Source organism: Thunnus thynnus, chromosome 19 (assembly GCF_963924715.1).
Source record: "Thunnus thynnus chromosome 19, fThuThy2.1, whole genome shotgun sequence".
In the NCBI taxonomy this organism is placed as follows: domain Eukaryota; kingdom Metazoa; phylum Chordata; class Actinopteri; order Scombriformes; family Scombridae; genus Thunnus; species Thunnus thynnus.
In genome coordinates this window covers 9,898,975-9,916,757 of record NC_089535.1, presented here as the reverse complement: position 1 = coordinate 9,916,757, position 17,783 = coordinate 9,898,975, and the positions used below count along the sequence as shown (strand labels likewise).

The 17,783-nt window shown below is 39.3% G+C and overlaps 2 protein-coding genes across 4 annotated transcripts in view; one reads left to right on the top strand and one right to left on the bottom strand.

Annotated features, from left to right (window-relative positions):
* Nucleotides 1–5,483: 5,483 nt before the first annotated feature.
* ptges (prostaglandin E synthase) lies at nucleotides 5,484–8,792 on the top strand. The gene is made up of 3 exons (XM_067574527.1): nucleotides 5,484–5,698; nucleotides 5,794–5,876; nucleotides 7,010–8,792. Exons 1-3 carry the CDS (start codon nucleotides 5,585–5,587, stop codon nucleotides 7,257–7,259), a joined length of 447 nt encoding a protein of 148 aa, XP_067430628.1. The 5' UTR covers nucleotides 5,484–5,584; the 3' UTR covers nucleotides 7,260–8,792.
* Nucleotides 8,793–14,327: 5,535 nt separating this feature from the next.
* Nucleotides 14,328–17,783, bottom strand: part of garnl3 (GTPase activating Rap/RanGAP domain like 3) — a 75,631-nt gene continuing 72,175 nt past the window's right edge. For all 3 annotated transcript variants that reach the window (XM_067574007.1, XM_067574009.1, XM_067574008.1), the window contains 3 exons: nucleotides 17,125–17,343; nucleotides 16,470–16,590; nucleotides 14,328–16,380 (listed from right to left, as the gene is read on the bottom strand). In XM_067574007.1, coding sequence (XP_067430108.1) covers nucleotides 16,218–16,380; nucleotides 16,470–16,590; nucleotides 17,125–17,343 — 503 coding nt within the window. In that variant the 3' untranslated portion in view covers nucleotides 14,328–16,217. The remainder of the gene's footprint in view (nucleotides 16,381–16,469; nucleotides 16,591–17,124; nucleotides 17,344–17,783) is intronic.

Below are 17,783 nucleotides of genomic sequence, written 5' to 3'. Positions count from 1 at the left end.
GGGAAAGATGGTCTAATGAAAATATTGGTTGCATAATGGGAAATGTTCAATCCAGCTTGTTTTTGGAGCACGACTCTCACCAGGGACCAGTTGAGGCTTGATTACAAGCAGGACAAGTAGGGTAACTTCCCTTGTTCACATTTGGTTTGTATTAATTTGACTACTTGGATGTTAGTTTAGGACACAAAAACACAAACTGGCTCAGGAATGTGACAAGGAGTCCACGCCAGAGTTTACTGAAAATAAATGTAATTTATTGAAACTGATGCTAACACAAACAAACAGTAGTGTGTATAAAACATGGTGCAGAAAGCAAAATAAGGTCATACAGGGTGGATACCAGCTGTTGTAAAGAGAGAGAAAGAGTGACCACACGGGCCAGTTTTTATAGCCAGGCAGCCCCAAATGAACCAGATTACATTGACGACCAATCACTAGCAGCCAATTGACCAAGTCAGCCTCCTAGACAGTGGCAAGGGCGTCATATATGCACTACAAAAGCACAATATCCACTGACATATACAGTAAATCCTTGTTTTATCACCTAATATTGAAGCCCTGGGTCCCTGTTAAAAAATCAATTTTTAATACCTTCATTATTTCACCTGATACTGTGCTTACATAGCACATACTCCTAGATTAATTTCTGTTGATAGAAGTACCACACAGCAAACCTGGGGCTCCATAATAGTCCACCATGAGAATATTGTACACACATGCACAGAAAAAGGCAGGAACAGGGTTTATTTTGGCCCCTGGGGCCATGTTTGGGGTTAAAAATCAGAACATTTCAGCTTCTGTAGCATATATTTTGACCAATCTTTTTCAAATCTGTCCCCCACCTTGATGGGATTCTTGATAGGTGCAATGCTAAATTGCTGGTGTACACCTTTAAAAATATTACCTTAATTGATATCCAGATAAATAATATATGAAATAGTAATACTTTCATTGATTACAGCATTATCACTGTTGTCATCTCTGCTAGAGTAAAGCTTCGATCAACAGGGACATAAAAAAGATGAGCTACGGTATATAAACTGTTTCTTTTGGTGTCTTCTGAAAAAAAATATAGTTAAGTATAAATGAGAGACAGAGAGGAGAGGGTGTACCTGTTATAGGTTAAGAAAGAGAGAGCAACTCTTTAAGTGTGCAGCTGTGATGTCATCTTAAGTCCCGCACGTATGCTGAGCTGTTCCCAACCCAGACAGAGGCAGACGGAGATGAAAACACGCCGGGCTGCTGAGAGGATATGATGCACATACTGAGAATTCATGAAGGAGGAGAACAAACATAATTCAGGTAAGAGACAGGGGGAAAAAAACTGTTTTAGGGGATAGACTATCATACACACACACACACACACGCACATCACACTAATGCAGTTGCTGCATCCGTCCACATCACATTACCAAAACATTGGCATGTCTCCTGCACTGCGTGTGTGTGTGTGTGTGTGTGTGTCTCTAAGCAATAATCCACACACCAGAGCTCGGACACGATTACAGATAGCTGACAGGAAGGTTACACGCTGAAGCTGGGATACTGACGCTGTGCGGTATGCATTTCATAAAACACCACATATATTAATGAATAATTAAATATCCATAGCTGGAGTTGTACAGACTAAATCAGAAGAACACTATACAGTAAGAATCCAGGGCTGGTTTTTAGAGGGTTGCCCCTGCTGTGTCCACTCACTGGGACAGGATGGGTGTGGCAAGTAGCAGCAGAGCACTTTTCCTCTCCATCCTTATCATTATTGTCATTTTCACTCTTTGCTAATGGCTCTCTGTGCAGCAGTCGGCTTTGCATGATGAAGGTCAGGCGATAGATTGAGGGAGGGAAGGTTGAGATTTGTATTAACAAACAGAAATTATCTCTAATTACAATTAGAAACGGAAATATCTGTACCAATGTGAAAAGGAAAAGGAAAACCGCTGCACTGATTTGCTCTGCAGCTCTGTAATTGTTTTGATTTTGTCGACTAATCGAGTAAAGTACACACAATCCACAGATGTTCATCCTATACAGCATCACATGTAATGTTAGCTAAAGCGACTCCCGTGGAAGTGATCTCTGTCTGTTGCTACAGCTGTCAGAGCAAACTGCCTGGTTCATATATACATTTTTAATATCCTAAATTATGGGCGCATGAGTGGTTCCCTCATTTTACCTCAGAGTACTACTCACCCCATTCCTCCTGCATTTACAGCACTCTTGTAGGCAGTTTTTTTTGGCTGTAAGTTTAAAAGGATGCTTGCTTCAATTGTGCACAAGAAGACAGAGTTTTGTCCTTTAACTTAACTCCTTAATCTGCCACTAACTAACCTCCATCCATTTCTTTCCTCAGGCATTTATTTACATCATAGGTAACAGTCAACAAGCTGGATAGAAGGATGACTAACATGACACATTTATCAAAGTTAAGCAGCTTTTAAGCAGCTATGAACAGGCCCAGTGGTGATCCTGCACCCAGCTGAAGCCAAATTAAAGTGCTGCAGTATCGTCAGTGGAGCAAGTCACCAGATGAGTTGTGTCGTGGGCTGGGAGAAAACAAGCTGGAAAGACTGATTCAACCCCTCTCTTTCTGTGAACATTCTCTTAGTGGTTTTTTTGAAAAGAACGACCTCTGTAAATATTTACATGCCACGTCTGGCAGCTCTGAGAGACGGAGAACACCTTGAGACAGGCTGTTTTTGACTTTGTGACCTTTTAACTCACGGTAACCCTTATTGGGCCTTGCAGGCAGAGCTGGGTGTGACACCTGTGGTTTTTTGGATGCTGAAAACAGGCGAGAACTTGATCTGTAGCGGCGCTCTTCTTTTTTTTTTTTTCCTTTTTTTTTGTGGCACTTTGTGCTGCACCTCCTTCACCCTGGTAGTGTTATTTTTTTTTATTCGCTGCAAGCCTTTTATAGAAGAAAACCCAGATAAACATAGTCCCAGGACACACTTACTCACACAGGCATTCACATGGACTCAGTGTTGGTTTCAGTGTGAGAGTTCCCTTTAAAAAAACTTTAAAAATATGTTGAAATATATTTAATCTCTCCACATATTTAGTACTATGTCAACAAACATTAAAGTATAATTCTGCACATAAAGAATATATTGAAATACATTTAATTTCAACATATATTTTGCAGTACATGTCAATCAATATACTATTTACCTGAAAGCATTGTATAATATAATGACCATACACCAACATATGCATATAGAAAATGTAGTGATGTCTTTAAAATGTATGAAACAGCAATAAATGGTAAATACTTGCAATATTTTACATATATATCATTCAATTTATTCCACAATACATTACCCATACATTGTATTATTAAATGTATGTCAAAATATTAAATCTCAGTGTATGTAAATATATTTCTGTTGCATAAAGCTGAGTTGTGTGTATTAGTGATGCGTATCTAGCTGCTGTCCTCACCTGCAAAATGCAAAATACTGTATATTAGCGTGTACCCACATGACCATGAGAAAGTGAGGCTACCTCGTGTGCCCTCACATCTATATTGACTGTATATACAGTATCTGTATAATCTGTCTACTGACCTGTTTTGGATGCACCATGGGCTGCGTCATGTGTTCCCATCTGGTTGACATGTGGACTGTGAGACTGAGCAGGACCGGCCGCAGGGCCATGGAGCTCACCGCCTACCCGCAGATGCTCCAGGAAGGCTACCACAGAGTGACCGGTCTCCACTACATGTCCTCCTTCTCCGATGCTGAGGACTGCTGTGACGACACCAGCTCAGGAAGCTCGCTCACCTTGGACTGGCAAACACAGACTGATGGCTGAGACTCGACCATGAGGTGTTATGATACAAATATGTAAATAAACATGATAAAATACACAGGAAATGTGGTGAATTTGCAATAAATGCAATGATTGGAGAAATACAGATGAATGGAGTGATATTAATTGTTTTTCTCAAAGTCCACATGAGTAAGTATTCATATCTTTCACTTAAGTAAAAGTGACACAACACAACAATATAATTTTACTTAAGTACAATTTTGAGGTACCTGTAATTAACTTGAGTATTTGTATTTTATGCTACTTTATTCTTCTACTCCACTACATGTCAGAGGCAAATATTATACTCTTTACTCCACTACTTTTATCTGACAGCTGCTGTTACTTGGCAGATTGAGATTTTGAAACATGTGATCATTTTATCAATATGATTAATTGTTACATACTGTGTAATTACAATAAATTCCACCTCAACCAACTAAAACATCAAAATTCTGCTTAAATGTTAAGGCATCAGTGATAGAAAATAAGTATATATACAAACATAATAATACCATTGGGAAAGGACCCATTCTGCTAAGGACTACTTTTACTTTTGATACTTTTAAGTACATTTACCCAACAAAACTTCTGTACTTTTACTTAAGTAGAAATTTGAATACAGGATCAAAACATTCCTTGTAATAATAATAATAATTATTATTATTTTCTATATCTTGGTATTTTCACTTTAAGGAAAACCTCTGAATGCTTCCTCCAACTTAACTTTAACTTTCCTACTTAAGTCAAATTACAGAAGTATTATCATTATAGTAAAAGTATTTGTTATGCAAACAGTCCCTGTGATTGTTATAATATAATATAATTGGATTATTAATAAAGATGCAGTTGGTGGAGCTAATTAATTTAATTTAACTACAGTATACTTATATTTATACTGTTGGGTAATTTAATCTATAACAATATGTCATATTTCATGAACTGATCATATGTTTGTTTTTTTTAACGTAGAAGCTTATTATTTATTCAAATAACTAGTAATTACAGCTGTCAGATAATAGTGACGTAAAAAGTTAGGCTATTAAACCACTGCTGTCATCAACGACATGTTTTCATAATACTGTAGTTCACCGTAACCTTAACCGTAATAGGATAGATTATGGTGTTGAGCAACACGGGGCATCGTCGGTACTCCAAATTAGGGTGGAAATTTTCCTTGTTTTGCAACCGAACCCACAGCCCATATTTTGCCAGTAGTCTCACTTGAAATCATTCTCGCTGTTTGACCACCATAAAAGAAAAGACACTCTGGCTCTGAAAGTCAAATAGTTTGCTTCTGAGTCAGATTATCTGAGGCAGGGAAAGTTCATGTTTTTTGCCAATTACGCAGACCCCATTTAATGAGTGGGAGCAAACTGTCCATATTGCCCCTTTTCTCTTTCTTTCTTTCTTTCTTTCTCTCTCTTTTTTTTTTAAAGATCTAGGGCTATAAATGTTCCTTCATTGAAAGAGACAATAAAACTTCAATTGGTTGCATTTGGAAGTTACAAAATGAACCAACCTTTCTTCGTAGCCTCAAGGAACACGTTTTTGCGTGCCAAGGTATTTCACATATCAAATCCAGATTCTCAAGACTCATGAATGAAGCACTCCGTTTTTTTCCTTCCCCGTGGGTGGAGGCATCGTCGACCCTACAAATACCTCCCCCCCCAGCTGGATCACTTACACTTTTAGAGGCGTGACGCACGCAACAATCTCAGAGCCCCTCTTGGATTCCGGTACACTTCGGTTTGGATAACTAAAAACAACGATGGCAGTGATAAGAAACGAGGTTTTCTCCTGTTTTGTTTTCTACGGCGTGCTTCTGGTGATCAAAATGTACATTATAGCGATAATAACGGGACAAGTGAGGCTGCGTAAAAAGGTGAGTGACTCCCATATGATGATGAACTCTAACCCTAACCCTAACACCGGACAACTTTAACTGACGAAAAGCTATTTTATTTCTGTCGTTGAAAGGCTTTTGCCAACCCTGAAGACGCGCTGAGACACGGAGGTTTACAGTACCACAGAGAGGATCCATACGTGGAAAGATGCCGAAGGTGAGAATGCAGAAAGTTTGATTCATTGGAAACTACATGCTTTGACTTTGGTTTAAATATTTAACTTGTATTTTGTGAGGATTGCATACAGCAGTGAGTTTGCAAAAACAAGACTACATTGATTTCATACCATCCACTGTTATGCATTCTATGGTATTCTATACTTCCTGCTGAATAGTTTCTACATTAGGATATTGCTGTAAGTATTATATTTATTAGTAGGTCACTGGGTATCTGACCAGTAAAGTTAAATGTTATGAGTACTGAGTGTTCCCAGGTTGTGGCTTCATACTTTTATGCATTTTATGGACCTGCATGTGCCAAATCATACAAATGATGAAAAGACTCACTTTATTTGTCCCTGCAAATGCAGAATTCCTAGTAAATCTTTAAGAATAGTAAAATTGTTTAATTTAAGTGCAACTCAGTGAGATTTTTTCCATCGCTTTTCCACTACAAGCTGCCAACTTGTAGGACATGTGTGCGACTGACTTTGTTTTAACTTGTCAGAAAATGATCCGTTGGAGCAGTGAGGAAAGCAGATGTTTTTCTACTAGAAAAAAATTCTCCTCTGGAATATCCATGAACTTGTGAAAGGAAACAACTGTTGGCTGGCAGTTACAAATCCTAAATATCTTGAGAAATCTGTTTTGGCAATTACTGCATATTTGTAAATTACTACAACGTGCAGTGTCCAAATAGTCTGTGAGTGTAATCCTGTTTTTTTTAAAGTGCTGTTTTTGCAAGAATTACTATCAGGGCAGGTTGCCTAGAATAATATTATCAAAAAGTGTTATCCAGTGAGTGGTGAAGAAATATGTGTGGTTGATTACGTCTGACCTGGTAATCACCTCCGCCAAAAGGAGCAAATTACAGACGTCTACTGTCGTGTAGTAAAGTATGATGCATATGGGACAGAGAAAGTCTTGAGTCACCTTACTGAGAAATTACGAGGATTAAGCATATTCATTTCCCATTCTGCTAATAACTGAGAAATCGTCTGCCGTGTCATCACTTCAGCTTTATTGAGCTTTCTAACAGTCAGACAGCTGAGTCACAACATTACATCAGCATATCAAAAACAGATGTTTTTGTCCACATATTATAACTGAATCACCTTTTCTCTGGTATAGAGCTCATATTAACGACATGGAGAACATCCTACCCTTCCTGTTCCTGGGTGCCATCTACTCCCTGACTGGACCTTCACTGGCTGTGGCTCGCCTTCACTTCCTGGTCTTCTTCATGGCCCGTGTGCTGCACAGCGTAGCCTACCTGTTTGCCTTGCGAGCGCCGACCCGCTCTCTGGCATACACCGTCGCACAGATACCTTGTGTTTCCATGGCGCTGCAGATCCTAATAGCAGTCGCAGCATATGCTTGATATTCTGAGATGAGGGACTGAACTAGTTCTTCAATAGATGGAGGTTACGATCTGTGACCTGTGTGAGAAAAAAGCAGGAGGAGGATACCTGAGAGGCCTCTTGGGAGGCAGAATAGAAAAAACGAGAATGTCAATGAGAGTGCAATATAAGGTGTAAGATTACACCAATGCTGGGGTTTGTGAGATTTAATCAGTATTTTTGTTTTATTTACAAAGTTGAAATGTGAGAATGTCTTTAAAGTTATTTGAAGCTGAAGTCATCTTGTACTGTACACAAGTATTTAAAATGCAAATGAAGGTTGTTGCTCGTATTCGTCTTTTTAACCAGGTTTCGTTGAAATAACCTGAAAGATTACTGACAGACGGTTGTAGACATTTAGTTTAAGCCACTTTGGGACATTTTCCAGCACTGTATGTTGATCCCCTGCCTCTTTGTGTATACACACAACACAGACCACCATTCATGTGGTGTCGTATCCTCCGCAGCTTCATCTGTTTCCTGTGAGGATGTTCCATCTGTTGTGTCATTTGTTTGCATGCTACATTCAACAAAAGTATAGTGGATCCTGGTGTGATGATGTGCAGAAACTCTATGCAGCATAGATTGTAATAACACGCACTGGAATACAACTTAATACTCCTTTAGTGTGTGTGAAACTGTCTCCCATGTTCCTTTTAAAGGATTTGGCTGGCAATTTTCTATATTTCAAGAATTCTCATGTGCAGAGCCAAACCAGCAATGAACTGATCTACTTACTAAGGTATTATGTGTGTATTCAAAGTCTGACATATTGTATTCCTTTGAGCCTTAGACCTCCGTTGCTCAAAAACTATTAAAAACACATCAGTGAGTCACACCCTTGCACTGGGTGACATGTTCCTTCACTACGAAGATTGCGGTCGCTGTAATTTGTTTAGAAATGGCTCCAAAGACTGATAACAGCGATCATGATTTCAGTCTCCGGAGAATAGTTCTGTGTAAGGCTTTGCTACATATCACAACCTTTTGATTTTGTATTGAATTTCTTTGAGAAATTTACAATGTAGCACAAAGTCAAGAGGTTGTGATATGTAACATAACAAGCTAGCAAAGCCTTACACAAAACTACTCTCTGGAGACTGGAAATGGGATAGCTGTTATTAGTCGTTGGAGCTGTTTCTAAACAAAATAATGTGACCCAGTATGGTATAATGAGATTTTAAGGTTTAGATATACTTGTTAATACTTGTAGGTAGATCAATTCATTGTTTTTTTTGACTCTGCACATGCTGACAATAAGAAAAATATAGAAAACCGCCAGCTTTAAAGGAATCCTAACACTGAGTTTAGACTGAGAAATAAATGTCTCGCAACAACCTGCAGAGACAGAAAACAAACAAAAACAAACGAGGAAGATCTTCTCTGTAATATTTTATTGTTATCTGTGAATTTTATATCTATGTATTTTAAAAATATTGTAATAATAATTTATTAGTGATGTTTTCAACAGTGCAGATACATTCTTGTTTGTAGGCAATAAAACGTTTCACACAGTCTGATCTTAAATGTGATTTGTTCATGAGTGATTCATTCTTTCATTTAATCATCTTTTTGTAGAGAGATTATATTATTTACTTTGCCTGGTCATGCAGAGACAGTTTGTTCTGGTGTTACTCGGACAGGGCCCCATTTTGTGTGTGTGTGTGTGTGTGTGTGTGAGGGTGAGATGATCCAGAAGTCCACGGCAAAGCTCCAGCATTCCTCCACCTATTATGTAAGACCTTCGGCTATGCTGTGCTCACTGTCGTATCCTGAGGGGCCAGGGGGGATGGTTGGGAGGCCATATAGACTTACTAACAGAACAGACAAGAGACATTATATTCAGAACATGATTACAGTATGTGTGGGCGGCTTGTCAACCTGTTCAAATCACCTGTAGCATTATGAGTAAAAAGATCTGTTTTTCCATGTTATTACATCATCTTTGGCTCAGTCTGATGTGAAAACAGTTCTTCCTTATTCCTCTGTGATTTGTTTTTGACTCCTGTCAGTAACAATAATGATAATACATTTTGCCGCCTTAAAATGATGTATATCCAGTAATACTGGGATGTGATGACTAACTTGAAATTACAGACCTGGAATATTTTGTGATTATGGGACTTTTCTTTTTAAACAAAAGACATATAACAAAACCGCAGAGTGTGGGAGGAGTGTTGGAAAAGCCTAATCCTCTGCTATGAATGAGTGAGCATCAACAATACATATGATCTGTTTGGAACATAAAGCTAATGATATGTCAGGGACAGAGGTGTGTCTATATCCTGAGTATGCGTCAACAGTGTGGTCGTCTCAACCTGCCTGTACCTTTGGGGCAAAAGGAAACAACGTACTCCTTCCCACTTACTCACTTTTCCTCTCTCTCTCTCTCTCTCTCTCTCTCTCTCTCTCTCTCTCTCTCTCTCTCTCTCTCTTTCATGCAATCAAATCATCGGGTGAACGAGCTGCAGTGCCTGACACACACAAAAACCACATACCACTAGGCAGTTAATTGAGTAATGAGAAATGTATTGCTACATAAAATTTTAGTCTTACAAAACATGTACAAAAGCTTTGTTTTCTTTTGCCTCTGGTCAGTTCCCATCAGAAAAGCAGTTTATTTTGAATAGTCTGGACCATTGTTCAGGGGCGTAGGCTTGCTTCTGGCTCCTTTTAAAAGTGAACAGTGAGAAACAGCATTTACTTCAAAGAAACAGAGCTTAAATCTTAAGGGACAGGTTCACAACTTTCAAGTTTGTCTTAAAACAAAAGTCAGGTGCCCAAAGGAACATTGAAAAAGGTTTTCCCTGCTATAATCATTCCTCCTGCTCATACTGGCTATTAAAAAATCCCCTTTAAATGTGCTTTCAATGTAAATAATGAGGGCCAAAATCCACAGTGTGTCCACACAGTCATTTAGTGCAAAAATGCGTTTAAAAGTTTATCTGAAGCTTATATGAGGCTTCAGCAGTCTGAGTTAGTCATATCAAGTAGATATCTGCCACATTTACAGTGTTTTTAGTATAAATTTCCGCCTTTGTTTTCCTTGGCAGTGTTTCCCTGTTGAGCTATGGTGGAAGTATAGTAACAAAAAGAGGGACTAAAAAGGCACTAAAAAGACTGTAACATTGAAAGATATCTATTTGATTTGACTAATTTGGATGGCTGAAGCTTCATATTAGTTTCAGGTAAACTTTTTGCAGCAAGTGTGGTCACTGGTTCCACTGGCGAGACTGCACAAGATCCATAAGAGTCTGCCCTCTGGTAACATCATCCGCCGGGTTGCTTGTAGTAGTTCACATATCTCCAGTCCAAGTTCCTGGATTTCTGCAATGAGGGTACTGACGAATACTTTGTAACTGCAAAACTCAGACTTCATCCAGTAAATGATGGTTGTGGTTTCAGACCACAGGGTGACGGATGGAATTGGCAGTGTCATCTTGGTCAGAGGACTTTGGTCAGCTCAGAACCAGTGAGTACTGGAGATCTTGCCATGACAAAGGTTGAATGGACATGCTCTTGTTCATCAATAGACCACAAATATGCAACTGCCCCGTAAGCTCTCTGTCACGTCACAGAATACGTGGAGGTCCCTATTCACTGCAGCAGAGTTGACACATGGTGGATCATAACACAGAGGAATCTTCACTTTGTTCAGGCCACATAGCCCTACTTCTCATGTTTGCCATCTTTCCAGTAGGTCTTGCTGCTGAATAGGGTCATCATAACAATTCTCAGTCTTTCCAAAGATCTGGTACCACAGCACTACCTTGGCACGGGTAGTATATGGAAATAGGTAACCCAATATATCATATTGGGATGCAAGCATCGTGTATATGTGTCTCAAGGTGGGCATGTAAACAGTCCCAGTGCATGCCCAAGGCGGATTCCCAGAGGTTGGGGAAAGCAACGGCTTGCTGCATTGAGATCTAGCTTCACTGAGCAGGTGGTCTATGACAGTGATGTCATTGCTTGCCCACTGTTTAATCTTCAAGCCGCCCACAGAAAGCAGTTCCCTCATCCTGTTCACCAGGTCCTGGGCTATCACTGTCCCAAGACTCTGCAAGGAATTGTCCACATAGAACACCTGATTGATGGACTCCAAGATGTCTTTGTTGCCTGCCTTGTTGTCTTGCACAGTGTACTGTCACTGCAGTGCATAGGTGGCACAGCAGGGACTGCAAGTAGTGCTGAAGGGCAACAGATGCCACTCATACACTGTTGGTTCTACTGTACTCACCAAATTCCTCCAAATGAAGTGGAGCAGTGGCATGTCAGCAGGAAGAAGCCTCACCTGGTGGAACATGGTTTTGATATCACCAGCCGCTAGTTGCTGGCGGAATCTAAGGAGCACTCAGAGGAGAGAGGGACTGAGAGTGAGCCCTGGGAGCAACTGACTATGACTCCCGTGTAGTTGAACGAACAGTTAAAGGCATTCTGACTTCTGTCAGTCATGGGTCCTTGAGTCTCCATTCACATCTTCAGAGGCTGGGCAGAACTGCCTCCTTTGGGGCCTGCAGATCCTGGCGGTCAGGTTGGTGAAGGCGGAGGAGGAGCATAATGACTTACTCCATTCACTTTTATTTTGGTAGTGGCTGAGGCTAGGAGCTCCAGGGCTTGCTGATCTTGTTTAGATCTGGTCACTAGCTTCTCGTCGAGATAAGGTAAAACATCGATCTGCCACAACCTCTCAACATGGTGATGGAGCTCAGTTTCTGGGCTGACTACCTTAGTGAAGAGACATTGCTGTTTGTGCCCTGGGCTCTCCATGAGGCTTGTGCAATCCAGACTGCAATGGGGCCTCCTCGTGGACCACTACTCACAGGCTGTAAGGGGACCAGTAGGTGGGCCATGTCAGATCTAATAAGAATTTGAAGCTGTGCTCTGTGCACTGGCAGAAGAGTTAGGTCACGGAGGTGCCCATATGAACACTGAAATAGGTTTTTCTTGCTATAATCATTCCTCCTGTTCATACTGGCCATTAGAAGATCCCTTCATAATGCACTTATGATGAGGGCGAAATCCACCAGCCCGTCTTTATAAGTTTATCTTAAGCTAATATGAAGCTTGAGCTGTTCAAATTAGTAAAAATCGAGTAGATATCTTTCAACGTTAGTGTTTTTAGTGCCAAAATCCCTTTTTTTAGGTGCAGGCAGGCAAGACTGTTACCATGACATGATGATCTCCAGATTTGTAGCAGAAAGAAATGATCTAATCTTGAACTGATAGATGTGAGCCTGAACTAACATGTTTATAATAACATTGCAGTCAGACAACAAAGCAGTTTCCTTTTTTTTCCTTTTTTGCTGTTTGTTTTCAACCACAGGTTCTCTTCCTAATACCATATTAGTGCCTGGTTACACCAAACACCTCATCAGACACCTTAGACAGTGTTTGGGTTGTTCAGCCTGTTAACATTAATTCAAAACGTCAACCTGTGTGAGCTGCTCACCTCTGATTATTTTAAATTTAATTAATGACTCTGTTGGTAGTCCTTTGGATTATTTGGACAGTGTTAAACATTTCCTGTGTAAATCGAACATTAGTAAACAAAAAACAAGCTTAGAGTTCAAATTTCATAAATATTTATTACATATCAATGAACAGAATCGACTACTCTCACAGCAGTGGTCTACAGCACTTGTTTAAAATAATTGCTCAAATAATAATAATAATAATAATATAGTTCAGTTTCATTTGAGGCCACATTTGATACACAAACATTTACAAGTAGTACTTGGCATTAAAAACGATGGCGATACAATATTTTAAGACACTTGGTGTTTTTTTTGTTCATTTTCTTTCATTTTGATATCACAGAGAGGTTCAGCAACAGTCTAAACAGTAAATATTAATTCAAATACAAAAAACCCCAAACAAAAACAAAACAAAAGAAAACAAACAAAAAACAAACAAACAAAAAACAAAACAAAACAAAACAAAAAAACAGTGAAATTGCCAAGGGGAGGTAGAAACAAAGAGTACTCGACACAGGAAAAATAGGAACAACATAATTGAGAGAAGCAGCGTTACAAACTGTAACTGCCAAGCATCCCCCAGTCACCCACACTCAATCAGAGTAATAAACACTAAAGTAGAGTACCTTTGTAAAAATCCCCCCACCCCACTCTTCTTCTTCTTCCCTTTTTAGTTTTCTGAGTTGTGTTATAGTGTTGGAGGGGTTCACACTGAGACAGGCAGGACAGAACAGAGGAGAGAGGTGTGAGGGAAAAGGAGGAGGCTCATGCAAGATCTGAAGGCTGCTGTGTTGTGAAACCACCACACGGAGGTGCTCTCATACCCACGTTAGCATAATCAGAACCACTGCTCCCAGTTTGTTGCACTAGCTATCAGTGGATCCTTAAAGCTTTCTCCTTTTTGTTTTTACTGACTGTCTAGTGTTCATTACTCAGAACATTTTCCCTGTTTCATATTATATTTGGCATTCACACTGACTGAAAAGACTGATTAAATTTAAAAAATTTAAGTTTATATCATTGATTTCAATGTGATTACTTCAGTATGTCACTGAGAGCCTTTCTTTAAATGTATTTATACGTTTCGGACTGAATTTGTCAAGATAAGTCCTCTGGGCTAATGCTGATTCTTCAAGAGTCAGATTACTGCAGGCTTTTTATGCTGCCAGTTAGCTAATTGCAGTTAATTCTTTACACCTGGTCTGCAGTGCTGATTTCCCAAAAGACGGAATGCCCCTGAAGTACCCAGACAACATGCCTTTTATAGTTTTAAACTGTATATTTGTACAAAATGTTTTATACTTTAGTTCATAATATGAGAGTGTGAAGTAGGGCTAGGTTCAAAACTACATAATTATAACCTTTTATATAATTACAACCTTTTACAAAAGTATAGCAGATCTTGAGTTTTTGGGAGACAAACTGGAACAAACAGGAATAAAGTTTTCTTTCTGAGACAGAGTTTAATTGAAGAACAACCAAATAAAGTCTGGTGTGACTGCCAATCCATGCCATCAGGATCTGACTAAAAACTTGTAGGTTCAATGAAGGATAAGAATATTGCTCAGTAAAGATTTGTTGGTTTTCTGGATGTGTATAACTGGTTATCTTTGGAAACATGGTGGTGTGGGGATAATAGGAAATTAGAGGGGCATCTGGTGTTTACTGGACATTTGGAATAAAAACCAGCACAGCTTCTGGATCTTGAGGATTGGGAATCAGAACCACTGTTAATAAAGGTTATTTTTTATTTTTTAGTTAGTTTTAAAACTATATTTTATGATATTTATTCTTAAAGTAAAGTAGTTTCCACATTTTATAAGCCTTTCAGTTTTATTTTTCAAGGGCAGTGGTTTTAGTTTTTAAAATGTTACTTACACTATTTATTTTACAAGTCATTAATTTTAGTTTTAATTTTAGTTGGGTAAAGGCGGCATTTTTTAAAGGTATATCGATCTAAATTATCATTAATAATCATTCTGTATCTATTTGAAAAGGGTAGTATGCAATATAAACAATAAATTAATATAAACAAATAATTTCTTAAAATTTCTACAAGACTCCTTCAAAACGCATTACTTTTTCGTACCTTTCACATACAGAAAAAGACAAAAACTAAACATATTTTACATACATATATATTTTAGTGTAGTTTGTAGTCAAGATAGTTTTAGCTCATTGTTATTATTTGTTAGTTTGTGTTCATTTAGACAAAATTATGCTTTACTATTATTTCAGTTTATGATTATATACTGTATTTTAAATTTAGTTTTTGTCTACAGCTTGTAGTTTTCACCTGTATTTGTAGATTTTCTACATTAATACCCTCGCTGTACTTTTCACCTGAAGCTGCAGAGAAGCACCATTGTACTTCCTGCCATCACACATACGACAGTCTAGTAAAAACTGGCTCATTATCCTTTTAACACCCACACTACTTCTCATGTCTCAGGTTGTAGCTTGCTTTACGCTGTTATGTTACGGTATGATGTTGCGGACCTCATGGTTTCCAGAGAAGCCTTTTGATGCAGAAGACACAACACTTGTAGCAAAGGCGGGTCATGCAAGATTTAAGGTCAGCTCATTCTTATGGGGCGAAATGTTGAGTGCGTGTGGTTTTGAGAGAGTGCCTCCAGTAGGTGAAATTATCCTAACTGAATGGAGGTGTGGGTCACCATGGACTACAATCATGGCTGCTACTGCCAGACACCAGAATATGGTGGCTGTTAAGAGGTGTAGTTCAGTGGAGGATGCTGGGAAATGGCACTTGTGGGAGACTTTGCCTCCAGCCCTGTCTACCTGTGTACTGTGAATAAGGAGAATAATAAGGACTAATATATGCAGAGAGCATAAAACATCATACTTTTACTAAATATGGGAATAAAATGGATTTTTATAATATATCTATAAATATGCATCACAGGCATGACTGTGTCTGCATCTTTGTGTATAAACAGATGTACACTTACATATGCATATCATACAACATTTGAAAGTGAGTTGGAAATAATCACATAATATACAACACATATTAAGCTCTAGCAACTTCAGAGGGCATTGTGAATGCAGAGATTTTTGTCGTGCCTCGGTGCGGAGATTTACATTCAGTTTGTGGTTTGGGATCAAACCGTTATCTCAAGGCTGTTGCAGAACTCTGAATAAACCACGGCATCTTACGCAACCTCATTGCCTCTTTGGGTTATTTGCTGCGGGGCAACACAAACACCCAACACATGGTGGCCGAGGGACAGCTCACGAAACAAATACGCACACAGACACATCTTCTAACTGCACCCATCTTGCCTGATGAATGGGGAGACCCAAGATAAGGGATATAAACAAAAAAAAAAAAAAAAAAGGAACTCAACAAACAACAACTTAAAAGCAAACCAACCAAAACAATCAAATTGTGGTGACAGTACAGAAGTGGTTGGGCAGAGAAGTGCACGAGGGGGATTGTCTTCACTTTAGGTCCAGGACATCCTCTTCGAAGGATGTGGAGAGGGCAAACGCGCTGGCGAGAGGCGGACTCTCCGCTCGCAGCACCACCTTCTCTGGCTCGGCCTCCGAACTGGACGAACAATGAACGACGTCCAGGTCTGTTTCAATGGCCTCTGAGACTAACCTGTTGTGCACAGACACATATGAATCAAGCTCAAATAACAGTATTTTAAGTGGCGGTTAAATATACAATGCTGCTGTTGAATCTGTCACCTGTCACTGTTTGTTGTTGTTAATACTCGTGCTTTGGGCTCTTCCTCAGTGTTCTTCTTGCTCATCTTCCTCTGTTTGACTGTCCCACTGTCTGATTTCCCACTAGGCTCCTCTGTCAGGCCTTTTTTTAGTATGAGATAACAGAAAATGGATATGAGTTGAAGGAACAATTCCGTGTTTTGGGAAATACGCTTATTTGTTTTCTTGACAAGAGTTAGGTTAGAAGATCGATACCACTGTCATAAGGCCACAGCCAGCGGCTGGTTAGCGTAGCTTAGTACAAAGAAATCTAAGCTAAAAGTAACACCTTAAGTTCACTGATATCTTGTTTGTTTAATCTGTAAGAAGATGCAGTTTTACAGTAAGTTAGTCAGCATATAACTTGGTTATTAGTGAGCTGTAGTGGTGCTTGAGGGTGGATTTCAACCCCTTTGGACAGAGTCAGGCTAGCTGTTTCCCCCTGTTTCCAGTCTTTATGCTAAATTAAGCTAAGCTAACAGGCTGCTGGCTATAGCTTCATATTTAGCGAACATATATGAGAGTGGTATCCATTTTCTCATTTAACTCTGGGCAAAAATAAAATAAACATAATTGCCAAAATGTCAAGCTGTTGCTTACAAAGTAAATTTGTTATTTAGTGTCTAAAAGCTTTTACCCAGCAGCTCCTTCCGTGTGCGGCTGGCTATCTCTTTGATCTCCATGCGGGACAGGGAAAGCGAGTGCGTGGCGGAGATGAGGGGAGTTGGGGGAACCATGGCGGGGGCCGGCGTCGTCAGCACCTTGTTGACCAGAGGGGACTTGAGGGGTCTTTCGATGCTGCGGCCCACCAAGTTACACAGAGGGATCTTGAAGATGTGTTTACATGCTAATTCACCTGCGAAGGGGGAGAGAGGAGAGCAAAGGAGGTAAAGTCAGGAAATGATGAGAGATGAAGACATGAAACGAGATAAAAAGCACAAAGATGGGAACAGAATGTCGGAAAAGAGATATAAGGGGGAGAGGAATATGAGTTAATGAGAAATGTATGAAAATCCTGAAGCATTATAGTGTTTTTGCATGTTTTAGCTCATTAGCTACAAAATTCTATGGCATATAAAGCATACCAGCCATTGAACATTTTGCTGCTGTCAGTTTATTAAATTTTCCATCAGAATTACATTACTGTTGCATGGTAATGCAGTTGCAAGACCATTTTTAGAGAAGTAGTTTGACATTTTGAGAAATACGCTTATTCTCACTCTTGCAGAGAGTTAGATGAAAAGATTGGCATGACTCTCACATCTGTGCAGTAAATATGAAGCTAAAGCCAACTTA